General features: G+C 37.5%; 1 protein-coding gene across 10 annotated transcripts in view; it reads right to left on the bottom strand.

The window, feature by feature from the left end:
• The window catches only part of WRN (WRN RecQ like helicase), a 124865-nt gene that overhangs the window by 79857 nt on the left and 20608 nt on the right, over window positions 1-24400 (bottom strand). For 6 of the 10 annotated variants that reach the window (XM_043454658.1, XM_043454654.1, XM_043454660.1 and 3 more), the window contains 9 exons: window positions 24032-24150; window positions 19546-19691; window positions 18912-19060; window positions 18012-18161; window positions 15903-15972; window positions 8746-8860; window positions 6256-6673; window positions 4148-4228; window positions 1513-1654 (listed from right to left, as the gene is read on the bottom strand). In XM_043454658.1, the coding sequence (XP_043310593.1) occupies window positions 1513-1654; window positions 4148-4228; window positions 6256-6673; window positions 8746-8860; window positions 15903-15972; window positions 18012-18161; window positions 18912-19060; window positions 19546-19691; window positions 24032-24150 (1390 nt within the window). Of the gene's footprint in view, window positions 1-1512; window positions 1655-4147; window positions 4229-6255; window positions 6674-8745; window positions 8861-12128; window positions 12227-15902; window positions 15973-18011; window positions 18162-18911; window positions 19061-19545; window positions 19692-24031; window positions 24151-24400 lie in introns of those variants that run through there. The other 4 variants (XM_043454661.1, XM_043454662.1, XM_043454663.1 and 1 more) reach the window with 4 other exon arrangements.

Genomic DNA, 24400 nt, shown 5'->3' with positions numbered 1-24400 from the left:
TCAATGGACGTGGGTTTGGGTGGACTCTGGGAGATGGTGATGGATAGGGAGGCCTGGCATACTGCGGTTCATTGGGTCACAAAGAGTTGGACACAACTGAGCAACGGAACTGAACTGAACTGAACATGTCCAATTGAGTCAATGAAAGAATATACTGGTAGGTACCAAACATCACTGTGGTCTTTTAAATACACTTACACTTATTTTTCCTTTGGGTACCAGGCACAACTCCAGATAAATTATTTGATTAATTTCTTAACACTAAGGATAAGAACTTTGCTACGATTCACACTTTTGCTAGCTTCATAAAAATACAATGTTTTAGAATTATACTTCTAAAAACTAACATTTAGAGCCAACCATGGCAAACAAAATAGCAATCCAAATTTTATAATATAACCAATTTTCAGTCAACAGTAAGCAGGAATTAATTACTGTCACAATTAAAACCCATATGTAAAACCTTCATTTTAATTACCATTCCACCAAAAATCTCTGATCAAAATTCCAACTGCAAAGTAGAATGGAGTTATGGTAACTTCACCCCACTGATTTTCATTTTTTCCTCTAGTTGAAGAATTCATGAGTTGCCGAGAAAGAGCAAAGCAAAGAGTCAAGAAAACCATCTCTAAACAAATGAGTATTTGTCCATGTTTAATACAAGAAAACAAAGGAAAAAACTTTAACGTTTTCATATATTTTCCATCTATGAAATGTATCTTAAATATTCCATATTATAACATTGAAGAAATCTAGCTCCAGAGAGCATTCTACTCTATGAGAAGATGCCTACAGCTTGTCATAATGAGTATCATCACTTATACGTAAATGACAGAAGATTCATTTAGCATATTCTTTATTAGAGTTTGCACATACAAGATGAAAATTAGCCCATTTTGCTATTTGACACTTTGCCACTTATTTTAAGTAATAAGCACCTGAAGGACAGATATTTATCAATACCATTTATAATAATGTTTAATATAAGTAATTTATTATTTCTTATTTCTGTACTGTGCTGTCATGTCTGACTCTTTGCAACCCTATGGACTGTAGTCCACCAGGCTCCTCTGTCCACGGGATTTTCCAGGCAAGATTACTGGGGTAATGGAGTGGGTTGCCATTTCCTCCTCCAGCGGATCTTCCCGACCCAAGGATTGAACCCATGTCTCCTCTGTCTCCATCATCGCAGGCAGATTCTTTACCGCTGAGCCATTGGGCAAGCCCCTGCTTCTTATTATTTTTTATCATTTTTGACAAAATATAAAATTCAGGATGAAAAATCACCATGTTCACCAAATGACATAACACTTTTATTACTTACTCTTCTAAGTAGTATGATTGTGCTTTATGAAGACCAAAGCACTACAGGACTTAATGGCAAGTTTTCAGGGCCGAATTAACTACATGCCACAGAATCCTCAATGTCCAAAATGTTTAAAATTAAAACCTAAACTAAAATCAGTGATAGGTATCAGAGACGAGTCAGTTCAAACACATGATAGTGCTTACCTTCATCAACTTCTTTTTCCTCTTCAATAGCTTCAATCTCATCTTCATCATCTTCTTCAGAAGGAAGATCCAGATTTTTTTCCATTTCTATGCATTTTGAATGATTTGGATCTACCATGCCACTGTTGAGGTTTTCTAAAGACTGAACATTTAAAAGAATTTTTCAAAGCAAGAGCATTGAGAGTGCAGTATCTTTTTCAGCAAACACAAAAGGAGTATTATTAACAGAGCCTACAATTTTGTTCAAAGCTGGCAGATGCGCAAGCAATACCACAAAAGAACATGTGTGCTCCTGTTTTAATATGTGCTCAAGAATGGTTTCTCAGGCATAAGGCCAAAGACGGAATACTGCCAGCCAAACAGGGTTCATTAATAGCATACAATGAACTGGCCCTAGGGAAAGTTTTCATAAATTTTGCATTTAGATTATTTAAAACATTTTTTTCTTTATCATACTTCAATGCTTCCAATTCCCAAGTGGTAAATGTGGGTTTTAATGTGATTCTTGTAATGAGTTTCTCTGTATCATGTGTCAGTGACATTATTTTTGAGGAAGCATAAATTTTAAACTATAAGCCAACAATAAATGTGTTTCTGGAGTTGTCAAAGCAACAACAAAAACACTGAAATGACTTTAGGAAAGGAATATTACAAATGTAAAACAAATGCTTTCATTTTGGCTTGGTATCTGATTTCCTCCCCTAAATGAAGATTATCTGCTTAATGAATCTGCAGGTATCTCAAAATTGTTTCATCTGTAAAATTTCTTAATGAGAAATAACAGGAAGAATTATTAAACCACAGTTGTCATTTTCTCTTTATATTAAAACTTCTATTCAGTAAGTCTGACTTAAAAGGTTTTTTAAAAAGTATTCATTTCAGGCCTGCAAAAGGGAAAAAAAAGAGATTCTCTTTCACATTTTTTTTATTCCGGTCAATGAACATACTTGTTAAAAAAAGTACTTTTATATCTGTGCACCCAAGTTGCCTTCTAAGAGGTTCAATACATAACATAAATTTGTAGAAGTCCCAAAGTATCCTATAAATCCACTACTTTAATAGGACTCTTTAGAGAAATGGTTCATCAATAAAGGCATATGATTTAGTATTTATATCCTTTTATTAGTTAGCTAGTATTTATGACACTTAGGAAATGCCAGGCTCTTTAGTTAAACCCTTCACAAGTAACACCTTAATAATAAATACAACTGTTAATAGAGTATCAAAAAGCTAAGAAATGTGCCCAAAGTCACACAGTTAATTAAGGGAGAAGGTAGACTTTAAACCCACATTCACATTCAGAATCCACATTCCTATCACCATCCAGTACACTGTCTCAAAATTCAGAGAATCAGGAACTTAAATCTCATTTCATAAAAAGAAAAATCACATCGACCTAAAGATAAGAACTAAAAAGTATGCATAATGGTGAACTTCCATTCACCACATGTTTTTCTTCATTTTCCCTTAATTTAGCTAAGTTTAGGCTTTTCTTTCTAATTGTCCATCCTTGATTCATAAGATTTGATGAAGAAACTGGAGGTCAGGTGAAGAAGTAGAATATACATAAATTATAAAATACTATTTTCAACTCGGTAATAGGGGGAAACTGAATCACTTAAAACATTAGAAAATTATGTATAAAAGAAAACATCCACAGCAAATAAAACCAAAGTAAAGAAGATGGAATGTATAAAAACAGAACTTCCAAATAAAAGTGGACACACATGGATGGGAGGAAAGAGAAACCTGTTTCAAATACTGGAGAGCTGAACCACTACCCACGTTCCAGGGAAAGATTAAAAGAAAGTGACCTAATTAGTAAACTACTGAAATGAGAATCCAAGTTCCTATTCACAGAGCCAAAGAATGAACTTCATGAACACTCAGAACATTCACAGTAGCAAGCAAACAGGATTTACTTCAGAAAGTACAAAGCTCTCAAGATAGACACTGAAAGCGGGTGAAGTTCCCACAAAGGTGGGACTTAACAGCAGTTTATATCCTTACTCCTAATGATTTGCACACTTTTGATTGGTTCTTACTTTTAACATATGTTGTTTCTAACCATCAGCTTAAAGACCACAATGTTTGACTTGACATCTTTATGGCTTCTTTTGATTCTTGGATTCTTAGTTTTCTTAGACATTAAGTCACCATCCGCAACCATTTCTCATGACTCCCAGCCATTTTACAATGGACCAGATGTATGCACTAAAGATTAATGATCCTCAGTTTTTTTTCCCTCGGGCATATGGAACACAAGTTAATTACTACCCTTCCTGGATCTGAGTGCTGATAATTTATCAGACCAAGGACACCTTCCTCTAAGAGCCAGTAATTCGGGACAAAGGAGATAGGCTTAGTTTAATGGAGTGGGATGCTTATTAAAACAGGCCAAGGTCTCAGAGTTCCTACACTAACTGCCTAACAACTTCTACATCACTACTGCTAATACATTATGCATAGGCCATACAAAGACATATAAGAAATATGAAAAGGAAAACAAAATCTAATGCTACATAAGTGACAGCAATCTCATTGTGGTAGGACCAGTTTAGAATCAGGCAATATTTTACTTAATTAATGTCCATTGTAAAGAACTAGAAGTAATTTTCCGTAATGGTAAACATACCTTAAGCATCTCCATTTCTAAATCTTCATCACTCTCAATTATGTAAGACAGATCCTCTTCATTATCCTTGAAAGATGAATGCTTTAAAAAAAAAAAAGTATGTCAAACATTAGTTTCCAGTATAATTTACTCAATACCCTCTTTACTACAAAATAAAGTTGCTTTACACTAAATATCTTTAGACCACCTCCTATTCTTCACTAATAAATTTATAATATTATTTATATGTTTATGTGACAGGTAGATAGGAAGGGAAAGAGGATGGTAGGAAGGAAAAAAGAAGAGGAATAAATATAGAAACAAAGAAGCAAATAAAAAGAGAAAAACTACCTAACTTGTTTACCTAACAAACAAGATAGATAAACAAACGTGAAATAGTCCATACTCTCTAAATGAGAGTACAAATGACAAATTCATTTATAGTTTAAAAAAACCCCAAACTGTGGTTCCCAAACTTTTTGAGTACAGGAACCTCTTTGCAATATTGAGAAATTCTGTACAAAGCCAGGAACTATACTTGTTCTCTTATAGACACTGATTTTTAAAAGATCACAAAAAGTTACAATGACTAATAATACCTTTAAATAAATTTGGATATTTTACAAATAGTATCTACAGGTATTTGGAAAATAGTGTCAGATAAGTTATTTATTCAGCTATTGCCAATGTGGAAATATGAAGAAACTACAATAATCTGGCAATCCTTACAAAGCAAATGTCCAATGATAGTAACCTGTATGAAAGAAACCCACCAAAGAAATACAGAAGGACCCCAAAAAAGTCTAAAATTTAAACTGGAAATAGGAAAAGGAAGTATAGACTTAATTAAGTTCAAAAATTAACCTTTAAAAAAGATCTTAAAATAAGCCTTACTCTTTTATTTTTTAAATGAGGTCTCATGAATTTTTTAAATGCTAATAATTATTACACAATAAAAAATGGCAATAAATGGGGTAAAAGATGTGAGTCAGATCATGAAATCCTGATCATAATTCTATATCATTATATGAAACCTATCACTTTAAAGTGAATACCTAATATGAAATTTCTAGAAAATCAGAAGGTACTGCAGACATTAGCAAAAGATATTTCCTAAAGTGGAGTCCACTTTACAAATGGTTGGTATGAAAACAGTTTGAAAACAATGCTAAAATGTATTTGCATACTGATAGAAGTGATTACTAATATAGTTACCAAATACAAAGAAATACTGAGAATCTGTTCTTAGAAAACTGAGTAAATAATCCTATTAAATGACTTTCAAATCTAATTTTAAAACTTTAAAATGCAGTTATATTTTTAAAATGTATACAGTTCTACCAAATATGGCCAATAGAGATAATTTTTTAATTAATTAAAAACAAATGAGATAAAAAGTTTACAGCTGTCTCTTTTGTCTTAAAGAAACACCATAATTCCATTAATACAACTTCACTATTTCAAAAAATACGCTTAAGTTATTAGCAAACAGAAAAACATAATCTCACAAATTAATCAAATCAGAATATGATTAGAAATCTAAACATGAAGTTGAGAAAAAATATACAATGTTTAACAATAATCTATCAAGAACAAAATGAGGTTTCTGACTCTAGATGACAGTATGAGTGAGTGTCAAGTAAAAATATGGGTTTACTAGAAACCCTCTCAGAATATCAAGTAAAGAAAACCCATAAGAGCAAACAAAACTACCCTCAAGAATCACGTTTGTAAAAGTAAACTCTAGTAGGTATGTAGGGATCTACAAAAAGAAGAGGTATATACTAGGTAAAAAAGCAGGAGAAATATATGCTTAGCAAATGACAACAAATATGTACTGACACTAAAAATCTTTCCACGATAAAATGCTGTTGATCATACTAAGTCAGGAGTAGCAAACAACAGCTCACAAGCCAAACCCAGCCCACCTTTTTGCTGTTGTAAATAAAATTTTATTAAAATACAGACAAGCTGCTGGTCTACAGCTGCTTTCATATCAAACTGGCAAAACTGGGCAGAAACCAGGTGGTCTACAAAGCCTAAAATATTTACTATCTGCCAATCTATAGAAAAAATCAGCCAACCACCTTCGTGAATGAAAACTATTTGCTCTTTACTGTATTCAGTACCTCAGGAGATGTGCAAGTAACATCAGTAAGATGTTTTTCCTGAGCCTGTTGTTCCAAAAGTTGGAGCTCATCTTCTGTAATATCTAATGACATCAAACAATTTCTTTCTGTATCCTCTTTCAACTTATTGCCTTCCAGTCCATCTTCAACTCCATCTTCTTGTTTCATTTGATTTCCAAGTACCTCTTCTCCATCATGTTGAATTAAATCATCAGGAGTTGCATCCAATGCCTCATCTTTAATTTCAGGAAAAATGTTATGTGCTCTAATTTGTTTCTCTTGTACTTCACCAGCAGTTGGCTCTTCCAGCGGTAAGTGAAAATTACTGCTGGGTCTCAGTTCCTTCTGAGTAGAGCCAAACATCATCATCCTCAATGAACACAGATTTTCTGAAATATCCTTCAGTAGTAGGGAAACCCTAAAAAAAAAAATTTAAGAAAGGTGAATTCAACTTTAATTGTGTTAACTCTAAGGACAAGTTTTAATGCTTTTTAATAAGAAGACCTTCACTTAAAGGACACACTGGATTAAAGTCGCTCTTCATGCCCCTCATGCTTATAGTTTCTGGGCTCCTCGCTAGTACAGCAAGGTACTTCTACACTCAACACCTGACTTGCGTGCTTACCAAGTGTCAGGAGTGTTTGGCCCCAAACTAATTGTTTATGGTGTCACTCCTTATCCATTCTTGATTTTCATGTTAAGCATACATCCAAGCTTGTCAAACTGTGTCATAAATGCAAAGCAAATATGCCCTGAATGCAGCCTCATGCACTCCACTGGAACTGCAGTTAAGTGGACGTGAATTCATGCTTATGGCATGCATTTTGGCTATTCACAGATCTCTTTTGTTCTCCCCCAGTTCAGAGATGGATCTAAATAAGTGAAGCAACAGCATAGACTTGTTACAGAGAATCTGAAACAAAAGATCTTAACTAGTTCTTGCTTTGACCCACTAAAAGTTCATAAGATCTACCTTTATTAAAAATGAATCTAGGGAGGTGGGAGGGAAGCTCAAGAGCAAGGAGATATATGTATACATACAGCTGACTCATGTTGTTGTAGAGCAGAAACTAATACAACATTGTAAAACAATTATATTCCAATTAAAAAAAAAAAGAATCCAATATTGCCCATTCTCAAAACTTAAGAAAACCTACTTAGCTGTAATATTATAAAGCAAAGCATTAAGCACATGTAATTTATACTCAATAGTCATTTTAATTCCTAGAAAAAAAACCTGAAATGCATGTGAGTAGTAATTTTTCATATAAATGGTATTTTCTTCTTTCATGGAGGGAAAAATGTAAAAATGAATATGAAATAGCTTTATTAGTACCTTTTCCCATTTGACAGTTATTTCTTTCAGATATTCTCAAAGTTACATAGCAACTACTAAAACAAATTGCCAGGAGGAAAATTACTTTGAAAAAGAGCTGAGTTTCTATCTCATACTTTGAAATCTATCAAAATATATCACAAACCTCATCCAAAAAAGAATACATTAACACTGCATTTTTTCAGAGTCAGAATTCTATTTCAATTAACTGCTTCACATTTCTACAAAGGATGTTAGCCTCAAAATTCTGTTACCATGTTATACTCAATCACTGTTCAAGAGCACTCCTGTTTTTAGAGGTTTTATAAGGGAGTCATTCATCCATTAAGGACAGAGTAAAGCCAGATTCCAAGAAGAAGCTACTGGGAGCTACAGTCCATGGAGTCGCAAGAGAGTCGGACACAACTGAGCAACTAAACAACAACAACCAGTAGTCCAATATCTGTTAATTCAAATGTCAAAAGTTATCTACTGCTTGGCTCAGACCGTAAAGAATCTGCCTGCAATGCAGGAGACCTGGGTTCGATCCCTGGGTCAGGAAGACTCCCTAGAGAAGGGAATGGCAATCCACTTCAGTATTCTTGCCTGGAGAATTCCATGGACATAGGAGCATGGTGGGCTACAGTCCATGTGGTCGCAAAGAGTTGGACATGACTGAGCAACTAACTCCTCCACTTTTTTTCAATGCTTCAGCTATATAAAACACTCTTTAAAATACAAATGCCTCTTGTTTTAATAGTCTACTGATTAGGTAGAATTCTCATATAATAATCACTTAATAACCAGAAAAATGAGGTTACAGGTTTAAAAGTTGCTCTTATTTACTGATTTCAAGTAACCAAACTATAAATATAATTAAATGAAAAAGGCCCATAAACAGAAAGAAACAGTACACTGAATCTTCAACGTTTCGTTCAAGTGAACATAAGAGTTTTATTCGGCTTTGCTTCATAAAGCATCCTACAAAGCAGAGAAGCCTCCAACTTTTGTGCACAATTTCACAACTGGGAGATATTTCTCAAACTTATACATCAGTCTGTGTGCATGTATTCAAGCAAATTTATGAGTCCACCCTAATGAACTTTTTTACCGTGTTTAGAAAAATGCAATAAGAACAAACAGAATTGATTAAAAAAAAAAAAAAAACATTTAACCTCTGTGGATTTTCCAGTTTTCCAAAAGTATCCGGAAGACATTCAGCCAGATCCATCATCTCCTTGGAGAGCGAAGTCAATTGTTTCTTCACGTCACTAGGTAGTATTTCCTCCTCTGGAATAAAAGAATCAGTACTAATTTTCAAATTACAAAGCAGAGATATTTATTTAAACACTACTAGGGCTTAAGTTTGCATTTTGTTTCTTTAAACGAACTGCAACAAAAAGACTCCCTTAACCTATCCCAAAATCACCTCAATCACTTTATTTCCCTTCCAAATTTCCGTTCTTTAAAATTTTAGACTAAATTCTAACTCATCTGCATTCATACATATTACAACCCAGTGGTTCTCAACCTTGGCAGGTGAAGGTAGAAATGAGACTCTGATCTCACCTGCACTGTTTCAGCATCAGAAACCAACAGACCACCATATGGGACGCTATTTACTAAAACAGCTGGGTAAACATAACCTTACCCGACAGACACCCCTCACTGTCCTCATTACCAGTCATCACAAAATAAAATGCAAGCCTTTCTCATGAGTGATCACCTTCCGAACTTTCAGCTTCATTCTGTCTGATGGTGTCTCCACAAACACCACATAACTTGCCCGCCTTTCCCAAACCCTTCCCTGCTTACAATTCCTACTCTTCATCACTTCTTGTGTCCTTCAACAAGTGCAGCTCCTCTGAAGCACTGCATGTTGGATTACATCATCAGCTATTCCTACTAGTTGCAGCTATCTTGTGGTCTCAAAATCACATCACTGAAGATTTCAGCACTTGGTTCACTGTCTTCTTTCTTCCCTCTATTTCTGTGATAACTCCTAGTGATTTCAACATCCACAGAAACTCTCTGCCTAAGAACGTGGCCTTTTCAGTTCCTCAATCCCTCCATTTCCAGCCATCTTTTCCTCAGCTGATCTCAGCCACCCTACCCATAACCATGTGCTGGGCTTAGTCGCTCAGTCGTGTCTGACTCTTTGCGACCCCATCGACTGTAAACAGCCAGGCTCCTCTGCCCATGGGGATTCTCCAGTCAAGAAAACTGGAGTGGGTTGCCACGCCCTCCTCCAGGGGATCTTCCCAAACCAGGGATCGAACCCAGGTCTCCTGTAGGCAAATGCTTTACCGTCTGAGCCACCAAGGAAGCCCAAGAATTCTGGAGTTGGTTGTCCTGCCCTCCTCCAATGGATCTTCTGACCCAGCAATCAAACTGGGGTCTCCTGCATTGCAGGTGGGTTCTTTATATCACCTGAGCTACCAGGGAAGCCCATAACCATACCCTTGATCTTAAAATTGTCAATAAAGTCATTACTTCCAAATGCCAACTGCAAGTATTCCATCCTCTGAACACCAGCATGACTTCGGCAATACAACAATTCTTGCACACTTTCAGAACCAAGCCCACTGACCTCCTGCCTTTCCTTACCCATTATTCTTCTCACTGCTCCCCACACCCCCCATGCCCTACTCTCCTCCCTTGCCCATATTAATCATTCGCTCCTGTGGACTCAACTCTTTTGTTCCTTCCTTCTTCCATGGCACTTACTTGATGCCTATACCCAAACAGTTGACTACAGTTGAAAATAAAACACAATTATGAGTTTCAATTATGAGCTTTCAATTCATGCACACACCCCATGAACCCTCAGTGATGACTGTTAATTAGTCTACATTTCCCACTTTCCCACTCTCAAGAGGACTGTGTCATACTTCTTTCTGTCTCTTCATGCTTCCAATACCTCCAACACTTGTCCGTCCTTTTTGGTCAGAAAACAACTTCATCTCTTACTTCACTAAGGAAACAGAAACAAAAAGAGAACTATCTCATCTTCCCGCCACCAACCTGCTAATTGCTAATTCATATCACAGCTCCCATTTACAGCAAAATTCCTTGAAAGAAAGAGCTGTCCACACTCACTGTCTTCAACTTTCTAGTTCCATTTTCTCCCAAGCTGACTGCCTGCCACTGAGCTTTTTCCAAAAGCTATTCATGGAAAGGTTACCAATGGCCTCCACAGAGCCAAACCCGTTCATCCGAGTTGCTCATCTCACTCTTTCACTGGAATATTCACTGGAAGGACTGATGCTGAAGCTGAAGCTCCAATACTTTAGCCACCTGATATGAACAGCCAACTCACTGGAAAAGACCCTGATGATGGGAAAGACTGAGGGCAAGAGAAGGGGACAACAGAGGATGAGACGGTTGGATGGCATCACCTTCTCAATGGGCTTGAGCTTGAGCAAACTCCCGGAGATAGTGAAGGACAGGGAAGCCTGGCTTGCTGAAGTCCATGGGGTCGAAGAGTTGGATACAACTTGAGTGACTGAACAACAACATCTCAAACTGTCAGAGGCATTTAAAACAGTTAACAACTAGCTCCAGCCCACAACATTGGCTGGCTTCTAAACACCACCCCTCCTATGCTTCCTCCTTCATCACTGCCCCTTCACAAGCCTCTTCGCTATACTCTCCATGTCTTCCTGACCTCTAGAGGCTGGTGTGCCCTTGATGTCAATATGTGGGCCTCTTCTATTCTTTATTCCACTCACTTCCTATTTTATCTTCTATTTTATCTTCTCAAGCTTAACCACCATCTGTATACTGATGACCCTCACAGTTACAGCTCCAACCTGTCTTCCCTCCAAACTCCAGAATCACGTTCCCAACTAAGGTATCTCCTTGGATGACAATAAACATCTAAAACTTAGCACGCATGGGTTCTCAGTCACTCAGTCATGTCCAACTCTGCAACCTCACGGACTATAGCCTGTCAGGCTCCTCCATCCATGAGATTTGGTTGCCGTTTTCCCCTCGAGGGGATCTTCCCGACCCAGGGGTTGAACTGGCATCTCCTGCACTGCAGGTTTCTCTTACCACTGAGCCATCTGGGAAGTGACCAAAACTGGAATCCAGATTCTTCTTACCCAAACCTGCTCTTCTCATTATCTTTCACTGTGACTGACCCTTGCATTCGTTCAGTGGATCCAACCAAAACACCTCTACATCTCACTCCCCACAGAGAATTCATCAGCAAATATATACATATCTTCCAGCTTCTCACCCCCTCTGCGGCCACCAGCCCAATCCAATCATCTCTTGCTTGGATTATCACAATAGCCTCCAAATAGACTTCCCTGCCTAAATACTTACCCTCCTGTAGCAGCCAGAAAAATCCTTTTGAGATAAATATTTAATCACATCATGCTGCTACTCCAAATCCTTTAAGTATTTCCCATCACTCATCCTTGTATTTAATTAATAAAATATGAAGTCAGATTCATGGCCTATAAGCCCCAAATGATCTGGCCCAACCTACCTTTCTGGCCTCATTTCCGACTCCTCTCACCCTTGTTCATTTCGTCTCGGTTACACTCACCGTCCCTCACAGCTTTGCTCTCTCTTCCCCTCGCGCCTTCTATGTTCTCCCTTCGGGCATCCATGTGGCTCATTCCATCACTCAGATAAACAGAGTGAAGAGGTTGGGTCTGTTTTGTTCAGTGCACTTTCCTCAGCAAGTGGTACAGTGCCTGATGCCTAATAGAAAGTGAAGTCGCTCAGTCGTGTCCAACTCTTTGCGGCCCCACGGACTGTAGCCTACCAGGTTCCTCCATCCATGGGATTTTCCAGGCAAGAATACTGGAGTGGGTTGCCATTTCCTTCTCCAAGAGATCTTCCCAACCCAGGGATTGAACCTGGGTCTCCCACATTGTAGGCAGACGCTTTACTGTCTGAGCCACCAGGAAAGCTCACAAATCTGTTATATGAATAAATGAATAAACAGTCCCTTTCTGAACCAAAAAAAAGTTGTTTACACGTGCTTTCTCACTTTCCTTAGATCTCAGGCCTCCACTCACGCTAATGCGATTTCCACCCATGTCCTTCCACTACTCCATTCTGGCTCCGGTTATGGGACCTTCACGGTACCCAAGCCTGCGACCCTTTTTTGTGTCCCAATGACCACTCTCCCCTCAATACAGTCTTTTGTCACCCAGTCTACCAAAGCGGCTGTAGTAAAGATCACCAACGACTGCCACATTGCCAAACCTGAGAACTAATTCTAAGTGCTCAGTTTCTCAAACTCACAAGAAAATTTAAACAGTGGATAACGCCTTCCTCTGTAATACACGTCCTTTACTTGGCCTGCCACACATCCACCTCCTCATTTCCTTCCATGCCCACGGCAACTCCTCTAGGGTCCCCTCCCCATGCAAACATGGAATAAGAGTTCCTTGAGACTCTCAGCCTCAGTTCTTTACCTAGAACTCCTAATTCTTTAAATCCAATCATCCTCTGAGTTAACAGGCTGTATATCTAACAGCCTACTGGCCACCACCTCCACTTTGCTATCTCTCAGGCTTCCTTCCATTAACGTGTCTAAAAACAACTGAATTAACCCCTTGACCCCAAATCTGGCTCCTTGCCCTCAGTGTTTCTCACCCCTGCTGCTCAAGCTGCCAACACAGGACTGATCCGTGCACATGGCTCACAGCGTCACATTAAATCCTGTTGATCCTACCGCTCTGTTAAATGTACTTTGCATTATCCACTTCTCTCCTTTCACAATACAACCAGCCAAGCCAGGTGACCATCGCCTTTGACTTGGATTATGGACACATCACCCTAACAGATCTTGCACTGTGATCCCTGCCCTCCAGAATCAATATTCTGCTCAACAGCCCAAGTTCTAATTTTTTTCATGTAACGCATATCATTCTTGTTTAAAACTCTCAACAGCTCTTAGGAGGAAATGTAAGCCCCTGCCTCTCCTCTATCCCTTGCCCTGTCATGTTCAACAGCTGACTATACCAAACTGCTTTCAACTGCCTACAGACACCTCTTCCTTCTGAAACTGGGCACCTGCCATTGCCTGTGCCTTTGACACTCTTCCTCTCCTCTTGCACTAGCTAACTCCTGCTCATATTTAAGGTCTGGCCATAAACATCACTTTTTCCAGAAAATATTCTCTAATACCTCCAAATATTCACTGGGTACCTCTATACGTTAGCCATAACACCTTTTTTCCCCCACATCATAAGCCTCATCTTCCTACAGTGCCCTTTTCTTTGCTGTTCACCTATATTCCCCATAAAGCTGTAGGTTCCCCCCTCAGGAGACAGACCATGCCTGTCTTGTTCACTGCTGGCTCTCCATTTATACTGGGCTGAATAATATTATGTTCTAATCTTCTTTTATTTTTTAGTAAAAGAAAAAACCACAAACATAATAAAAACCAAAACTTTTGAAAATATCATTTGAAATATCATTTGAAAATATCATCTATATACACCTCTATATTTGAGGAAGGTGAGGTTGGCACTGCTGGTTCAGTAACAAGAAGGAAAGAAGAGAAAGAGGGAGGGAGGGAGGATGGATGAAAGGAGGCAGGAAAAAAAGGAACAGTAATGTTAGCTACCGGAGAAAGCAATGGCAACCCACTCCAGTACTCTTGCCTGGGAAATCCCATGGACGGAGGAGCCTGGTAGGCTACAGTCCATGGGGTCACAAAGAGTTGGACTCGACTGAGCGACTTCACTTTCACTTTTCACTTTGATGCATTGGAGAAGGAAACGGCAGCCCACTCCAGTGTTCTTGCCTGGAGAATCCCAGGGACAGGGGAGGCTGGTGGGCTGCCGTCTACGGGGTCGCACAGAGTCAGACACGACTGACGTGACTTAGCAGCAATGTTAGTTACAATTCACTGGAATCCTAGTCAAGTTATTTCCCTTCAGATGTCACAATACACTTAAATAAATAACATAACAGAGAATAATAGTGAGGGTCAAAGAATGCAATATTGCAATGACAGGTATCAGGACTTTCATAAAAACTTATAAAACACCTGCTACTTTACTTGAGAAATATCTTACAGTCCTCAGAAGCATTTTCATCAGAGACAAAATAGCAAGTGTAACCTACAAGCAATCTTGTAAACCACAAAATCAGAAAATCATGAATCCCTCTGTTGAGTTCTGAGTTAAATAAGCTCTTATATATTATTCTCTATACCAGCTTCAAAAACGTATCATCTGCCTCAGTTATCAAGGTAATTTCCAGCCACCATACCATTGCCAACAGACAACCAGCAGGCACTCAACAGATGTGGCCTTCCAACAAGAGAAAGTATAAGAAATCTTCCTTAACGTGTAAAGGAGGGTCACCCCCAGAGGGTATGGATTCCTTCTCAATAACAGCTATAAAGGATATTATACAATTTTTTATAAGGAGGTCATGCCATACATTTTAAAATTTGGCAAAATCACTTTATTTAACTAACCCCTTAACAAACACAATTATTTAAAATCTCTAAAAGGAAGCTACGAGAATAACAACTATACAGAGACCAGTACGGGTGCTTTGCATATCATGAGTTCAACAGCTACTCTATGAAACAGGTATTATGCCATCACTCACTTCCCAAACACAGGAAACAAGTAAATCCCAGGTCACGTGGCTGGGATTCCACCACTGGCCTATGTGACACTGTAAGCAGATCTGCCATCACTGACCTAACAATAGATCTGAGAGCTGAATTTGAAAGCTGCAAGTGGCCATTCTTTTAGCAGAAAAGCAGCAGAATTATCGCATCCTGGGGAAAATTTAGAAATTTAAATCACGGCACTCTGAGCTCAGTCACTCAGTCATGCCTGATTCTTTGTTGACCCCACAGACTGTAGACCCCACCAGACTCCGTCCATGGAATTTTCCAGGCAGGAATACTAAAGTGTGTTGCCATTTCCTTCTGCCATTGCCTTCTCTCGAGGGCATCTTCTCGACCAAGGGATCGAACCCCCCATCTCCTGCATTGGCAGGCAGATCTTTACCAACTGTGCCACCCACGGAGCCCAAATATTTATAGCAAAGGTGTATAATCTCCAGGCTGAGAGGCGGCTGGTTGTACCACTGATGTTCTCCAAGCTACAAAATCCCAACACTAGAAGCCTAGTGAACAGCAATGCTACAAGTCCTGCTTTGACACAAGTAACATGCTTGAAACCCTAAGCTTTGGCCAAGTTGACCTCATCCTAATCCTCAGACAACCAACACATTGTAATAATGCTAAATACACATGTGTGAAAATTTGTGCTTTTGGACCTAACCTCACAAATGAGCAAACTCAAATTTTACCTTTTATTTTCAGACCATAACATACCTTTACTCTTGACAAATATTTGTACAGGATCACTTAAATTTTCTAATTTTTGATAAATGATGAAACCAGCCTATAAGAAAACAGAAAGAGGAACCAGTAAGCTAAAATCACCAAAATAAAATTCGATGCCTCATCTTTACAAAAATTAAAAACAATGATTCCCAAAGCACCCAAGAAGCTGAATTCAACCCTTTAAGTTATACAAAGATCTGTCTTCATTTATTCACCACACCCATTGTGAGAATGGAGAAAGTGGCACACCTTTAAAATAAAAATTTTCTTATTTTAACATCCAATATTATGAGCAAGTACCAAAATCAAACACCTTATAAATGGAATCTAACAAAATACAATCGAGTAAGAGAAAACTGTATGATACAGATATCCATTTCCCATCATCGCATTCTTAGCTGTTAGTGTATATATAGTCCTCCATCTAGCTACTCTAAACAGGAACAATCAAATCATACAGATTTCTCATTACTAAAAAATGCTACAGAACTTGGATTAGTTCTCAACAAGTTTTCTATTTTAAACAAAACATAAAGAAAATTATCTTTTTATTTCCCCACACAGATGAATTTTCTTCTGGTTATAAATAAAAGCAGCTCCCATTTCTAAAAATAGATGCAAAGAAAAGAAACAAGATACTAATCTACAAATAAAAGTATAAGCTGGGGGAAAAAAGTCTATTAGGACATAAAATAAGACTTTTTGGAAAAAGAAAAGAGTGCTTTTCAGAAAAAAAAAAGAGTGCTATATATATATATATATGTATATAAAGATAGATAGATAAGCCCTAATTTCACTATGTACAAATAGGTAGCTATAAAAATCATCTGACTAACAGCAGTGGAGAGCTAATTGTGGAGACAATTTTCTAAATTTTTACCACATTTTAAATATAAGTGTAAGAAATAAGGCCAGTTTCGATATAGAAACTGCATTGTAGTTATTTTTATTCTGAAGTGGCTTATAATCAAATACATCATCAACACCACTTGTGCTTGCTCAGTCTGAGCTTACTGTCCTCTCATGTTTTCAAAGAACTCACTTTTTTTCACATAAAAATTGGACATTATTTTTGCTTCATGATGATAAAAATAACTAGCATTACAATCTATTGATACTTGCTAATTAATATTTAGAATTAACAGTTTCACTAAATTTCTACCTAAGCATTTTTAATGCCCAACTGACTTAAAACATTTTAGTGTACACAATAAAAATTTTATAAAGTAATTTATTATAAAGTTTAAAAAATAGATTGTAGTCTAAAGATCTTAGGAGGGGGATGGGATGAATTGGAAGATGGGACTGACATATATGCAGTATTGATTTGTTGTTGCTCAGCCGCTAAGTCGTGTCCGACTGTTTGCGACCCCATGGACTACAGCATGCCAGGCTTCCCTATCAAATTCCGGAGTTTGCTCAAACTCATGTCCACTGAGTCGGTGATGCCATCCAACCAACTTGTCCTCTGTTGTCCCCTTCTCCTCCTACCCTCAATCTTTCCCAGCATCAGGGCCTTTTCCAGCAAGTCGGGTGTTTGCATCAGGTGGACAAAGTACTGGAGCCTCAGCTTCAGCATCAGTCCTTCCAATAAATATTCAGGACTGATTTCCTTTAGGACTGACTGGGTTCATCTGCTCACTGTCCAAGGGACTTTCAAGAGTCTTCTCCAGCACCATACTTCAAAAGCATCAATTCTTCAGTGCTCAGCCTTCTTTATGGTCCAGCTCTCACATCCATACATGACTATTTTGGAAGAACCACAGCTTTGACTACATGAACCTTTGTTGGCAAAGTGATATCTCTGCTTTTTAAAACACTGTCTAGGTTCGTCATAGCTTTTCTTCCACAGAGCACGCATCTTTTAATTTCACGGTTACTATGTATAAAACATGACTAATGACAGCCTACTGTATAGCACAGGAAACTCTACTCAATGCTCTGTGATGACCTAAAATGGGAGGGAAATCCAAAAAAGAGGGGATACATGTATATGTGTGGCTGATTCATTTGCTATACTGTAGAAACTAACACAACATTGTAAAGCAACCATATTCTAATAAAAATTAATTTTTGAAAAAGATCTTTGGTACCTACATAAGCATCAGTGGCTGCATACAGTTTCTGGTCCTCAGTGAGGGGAAACTTACTCCAGTTGCTACAGCGGATAGACCGGTCTTTCAGAAGCTGTTTACCAAAGAGGTGTTTAACCAAACCACTGAGGCTCCAGCTCTCTATACATTTCAGCTAAAAATAATGAAAAATCAACTCAGCAAAAGTTATTTCTTTCCATGTATTCTTAGATATTTCTGATACCAAATGACCACGTCACACATAAAGTTGAAAATGTTACACCAAAATATAAGGCAGAGATAGTCCTTAGATTTCCAGTCACTAAAAACCTTATTTGCAATCTACCTTACAAGAATGTAATTCTATCATTTCCTCAATGTAGGTATTAAAATTCTTGGACTGTCAAAGTATCATTCATGGACAAAAGTTGAATAGGTTGGTGATTTTTCAACTTCTCAGCCAAACGAACACTTGGCTAATGTGAGAACATAACCTAAATGACTGCATTAATAAAAGATGTGAAATATGGGCCGTGGAAATGATGGTCAAACTTCCACTAAGAGCATCACACCACAAGAGCTGCATTATGTTTGCCTCAAAAAAAGGGGGGGGGGGGATATTGATATAGATGGATTAAAGAGAGAAACTTTAAATACAGTAATTAAATTTGCAAATATATAAAACAAAGTGAAATAGTACTAAATATGGGAGAGGATGCTTGCTTAAAAAAAATTATTTGCTAAGGCAACTGATTAGAACTGAAAGTTTTCATTATGAGACACGCATTAGGGACTTCTTTTTTATAAAAACATTATGTAGCTTAAAATAGTCTCTCCAAAAAAATTTAACACTCAGAAGGGACATTCTGTAAAACACAAATTTATTTTGTTTGTATTCTGAAAATAATCTATGTATTATGTCTACCTTTTCATTGGCAACATCTGTCAGCTCCACAATACTCTTCAATTTGATATCAAAGTCACGTAGAAGTTTCCACTGATCTTGTTCAATTCCCACACCTGCCTTTTTAATTGCTTCATTTTCAAGCAACATTTTTAGTCCCTGAGGGAAAACTATAATATTTTTATTAATATTTATATAATAATATATAATATTTATTCCCATAGGTTCTATCAAACATGACAGATTTATGTTCTACTTCATACACATTCTATGTTTATATTTAAATTTGAGATTAAATTCAGAAACCAACACTTACCTTGAGTGTTTTTGAGAGCTTTTTTTTTTCACCTAAAGCAAAAAGTCCTGACTGATAAATGACAAGAAAAACAACTAATTTAAATGCTAATAACTCTATTATCACTAACATTTAGCCCCTTTACACTTCAGTTCTCTACCCTCTGAAACAGGAATAATATCACTGACTGACAGATGTGACATGAAAATTAAATAAAACAGGGATATGAGTGAATACTTAAATATAAATACTTAAATATGAGGTGGTGAGAGAGGCTCCCGTTAATTCAAGAGCTTAATTTCATGTGGACAAAGCTGACATAATACAATTATCTACCATACAAAAATAAGAGACACCAACCTGACATAGAAGAAACATGGAACAAGTAACACTTGCTCTCCGACACACACAGCTGAATGAGCGCCACTCTGCCCAGGTTCCCCTTCTTGTACACTGGTGGCCACTCGATGTCAAATCCTACCACATCTCCATTAGAGAGACTCATGCTAAGTGGGGGGAAAAAGCATAAATTATTTCATTAAAATTTTAATTTCTGCATCACTGAAGACATCATTAAACATGTTAAAAGACAAGCCACAGCCTGTAGAGGATATCGTAATACATGCAACATACATATTCATACAATAGTCAGAAAATATTAGGTTAGCCAAACAGTTCATTCTGGTTTTTCCACAAGATGTTGCAGAAAAAACCCAAGTGAACTTTTTCACCAATCCAATACTAAAAAATTCCTTGAAAAGTCAATACAAAAAAGATAAATAATCCAGTTTAAAAAAAGGGGGTAGAAATATGAACAGGTAATTCCCCAAAGGAGGGCTTCCCAGATGGCTGCACCATCAGGAAAAGAATCTGACTACCAATGCAGGAAACGCAAGAGACGGGGGCTCAATCCCTGGATTGGGAAGATCATCCCCTGGAGTAGCAAACAGCAACCCGCTCCACTATTCTTACCTGGAAAATTCCATAGACAAGAGAAGCCTAGTGGGCTACTGTCCATGGGGTCGTACAGAGGTGGACACGACTGACCAACGGAGCACACGATTCCCCAGAGGAAATCAAAATGGCCAGTAAATTCAAATATATATATATATGAAGACACAAAATCTCTGAAGTCAGAGAAACGTAAATTGAATCTTTACAATTTCACATCTATCTGACTAACAAAAATTAAAGCTCCACAATACTGAATGCTGATAAAGAAAACTACCAGTGGGACCACTCACATACTGGTGAATTTTTAAACTGATAATCCTCTTGGAAAAAACTCTAATGATATCTAGCTAAAGATGTATGAACAGTATGAACTGACAAGATTTTCTCATAAATATATGAAACTTATATGTGCATAATTAGAAATGTTTAAGAATGTTCACTGCAATACTATTCTGACTAGCAAAAATGGAAACACTATATTTCCATCAACAAAAGAGTGAATAAATTATGATATACTGAGACAATGTAATACTATATAAAAGTTTAAATAGAACCTCACATACCAAACCAAAAAGAAAAATTCACAAGAACATAAAGTGTTGAGTGAAAAAGACAAGTGGAAGAATATACACAGAGTTTGATAGTATTATTTTGAAAGTTTCTTAATGGGCAAAGTAATAGTATATGATATTGGGGGGGACATAAAATTATGAAAATCATAGAAAATATGTGAGGGAATACTAAACACTGAACTCATGATAGAAGTTAGCTCAGAGGACCTCAGAAGAGAATCAGAAAGAGCATACATGAGCTGTATTTTATTGTTTTGTCTTAATAAAGATTTGAAGAAAAGGAAGATTTAAGGTTTGACAAAGCTAGTGGAAGGACGATGGGTGCATGTTAAATTATTGCTTATATTTGCCTGCTTCACAGTTGTTAAAAGTGAAAAACCTATTTAATAAATTTTTAAAAAACTCAACCTCTGTTTTGGGCTAAGATGAAATAACACTGATCAGTCGTAACTGTCCCCCATGAACAAATAAAGAAGATTGAACAAAATGCATAAACAAGAGTTTCCAGACACTGGACAACAGGCCCTAGAGGACTATGCTCTCTGAGGTGAGGAAATCAAGTGTAAGCCCAAATGCTGCCCCAGATTTCCACCTGCAACATTCTAGACAACAGAACAGGGAGGAGAGTCCAAAGCAGAGCACGGAATTGGGAGGACAGAGTTCAGAACGAGAAGGGGAAGCAGCTGGAAGATGCGGGCAGAGTTCTGGGGAGGAGGGAGCCAGGCAGCAAAGGACATGCCAGCACAGAGAGAAACTGAGGCTGGACAAAGAAAAACCAGGGAACTGCAGTCTGGAAACTCCTACGGCTTACACAGAGGCAAGAGGCATTGAGCTCTGCAAAGCTGGAGCAGGGAGATTCGTTCTGATCACCTGGGGCAGCCAGCAAAGACTCCAGAAAGGTCACACCCATTACAGACTAAATCATGCCCAGAATAAAGGTTACTGACATCAGGCCTAAAAACTTAAAAACAAGTCTCAAAGTGTAAAACTGATTTTCAGGTGACTTTACTGCCCAACACAGCAAAGCTCCTTTCTTTGGAGGAAGACAACAAAATCTAACATTCAACCGGATAAGATCATAACATCTAATCAAAAATCACCAGACATGAGAAAAGAAACAGGAAAACATGACTTATAAGCAGGATAATAGTCATTTAATAGAAAAATAATAAGTATAATGGAATTAACAAAAGAGTATATTAACACAGCTATTATAAATATGCCGAATATGTTCAAAGATTTAAAAGAAAACATGAATATCAGTTCAGTTCAGTCGTGTCCGACTCTTTGCAACCCCGTGGACCGCAGCACGCCAGGCCTCCCTGTCCATCACCAACTCCCAGAGTTTACCCAAACTCGTGTCCATTGAGTCGGTGATGCCATCCAACCATCTCATCCTCTGTCATCGCCTTCTCCTCCCACCTTCAATCCTTCCCAGCATCAAGGTCTTTTCAAATGAGCCAGCTCTTTCCATCAGGTGGCCAAAGTGCTGGAGTTTCAGCTTCAGCATCAGTCCTTCCAAAGAACACCCAGGACTGATCTCCTTTAGGATGGACTGGTTGGATCTCCCTGCAGTCCAAGGGACTCTCAAGAGTCTTCTCCAACACCACAGTTCAAAAGCATCAATTCTTCAGCACTGAGCTTTCTTTATAGTCCAACTCTCACATCCATACATGACCACTGGAAAAACCATAGCCTTGACTAGATGGGCCTTTGCTGGCAAAGTGATGTCTCTGCTTTTTATGAATATGAATATGGTAAGAGCCAAAATGGATGGTATTTAAAAAAAAAACAATAGAACTTCCAGACATGAAAAATACAACAAGATTTTAAATTCACAGGATGGCATAACAGCTGATCAGATACTACAGAATAAAAAAACAAGGGAACTTGAAGACAGAGCCCAAGACCAATTTTTAAGACAAAGAGCCTCATGACCAAGAACACAGTTGCTGTATCAAGCAATGTAACCTACATGCATGCAGAGTGGCAGAAGAGAAAAACAGGATGTGAGAGAAAAAACATTTGAAGAAATTATTCAAACATAATGAAACTATAAATCCACAGATCCAAAAAGTTCACTGAACCCCCAAGCAAGACAAACACAAACCACACTACACAAAGGCACATCATAATCAAATTGCTGAAAACCTGGGATGAGGTGAAGCAAAAAAAAAAAAAACTACTTGCTTATCTTCCATAAATCACACAATTCATCAGAACTACACCCTTCAAGACACTTAGGCTTACTACCTTCAGACAGGACATACTATAGCATTGTTAAAGGTAAGATGGTAGAGTTAATACATAATCATAAACAACAGATTTTATTTTCTCTGTAAGACAAACTTAGTTCTATTTGATGAGACCCAAATATAGCCAGTGAACTATTGTGGGAGTGAGGTCACCTGACTGCTCTTTCTAGAATATATCTACCAGGAGACCATTAATAAACAGCTTAACTTACCTCTGCTTCTTTCAAGCCAATGTATGCTATGTGTATGCTGAGTCCTAAGCTCAGTCACGTCTGACTCTTTGCAACCCCATGGATTGTAGCCCACCAGGCTCCGCTGTCCATGGGGATTCTCCAAGCAAGAATACTGGAATGGGTAGCCATTCCCTTCCCCAGGGGATCTTTCCAACCCAGGGATTGAATCCAGGTCTCCCACGTTACAGGTAGATTCTTTACGGTCTGAGACACCAGGGAGGTCCAATATGTAAACAGTAATTTAAAAAAAACAACAAAAAAAAGGACAACGATAGTAACATCAAAGATCTGAATGAATCTCCTACTACTTCTCCTTGTAAAATGCTTGAAGAGCCTTAGACTACATTATTACAGAACACTAATTTGATGATTTAAAAAATATTAATAATCATTTTTAAAGTTCTTTTAAAGGACCATTTGCTATAACTGCTGCTAATTAAATGCAACAGAGACAGTCACAGCCACTATTCAATATTACAATGTTGGTATTTTTAATGAAATAGAAAGGGACGTGTTAGAGGTTGAATAACTTTTGCATGTTTTCCTAAACTGGTGTGTTCAGTAATTCTATATATAATATCTTAAGTATTGAAAAGATTAAAAATAAGCTAAAGTAATACAAAGGTATATGAATGAACAAACAGGGACATTACATATTTAATTCGGAAATTTTAAGTTTTTATTTAAAAAGTAGAATTAGTGATATTTTACATGTATAACTATGTACTAAACACACCTCCACTATAAAACTCAGTACACTTACAAATACTACCATAAGGCTTATAGTCTAAGGGTCCAAATTCAAATGAAAGTTGGAAATTTAAATCATTACCTAATATCTTCTGAGAGCAAAGAACAATCATTAGCTTCATAACTGTACACAATGGATCCAGTGAATTCTAAGAAGGGCAGGTCATCTTCCAAAACACTCTTCTGAACAGATGCCTTGAGCTAAACAAAATTCCAAAGAGGCACAAATAAAAGTCACATTAAATAATAAATGTTCATTGAAATAATATAATTCACTGAAACATGGCAAATTATAGCTCTAAGTTTTATCAACTAAAGCTTTATAGACTAATGAGTCATATGGACAATTTAACAAAGATGAAGCTATTTACTGTAAAATTATTTTTCTAACAAATTTACTTGCAAACTTCTACCCTATTTTCATAAAAGCATTTATTTTATTAATGCTTTT

Source organism: Cervus canadensis, chromosome 31 (genome assembly GCF_019320065.1).
Source record: "Cervus canadensis isolate Bull #8, Minnesota chromosome 31, ASM1932006v1, whole genome shotgun sequence".
Classification (NCBI taxonomy): Eukaryota; Metazoa; Chordata; class Mammalia; order Artiodactyla; family Cervidae; genus Cervus; species Cervus canadensis.
This window is presented reverse-complemented; position numbering and strand designations above follow the sequence as displayed.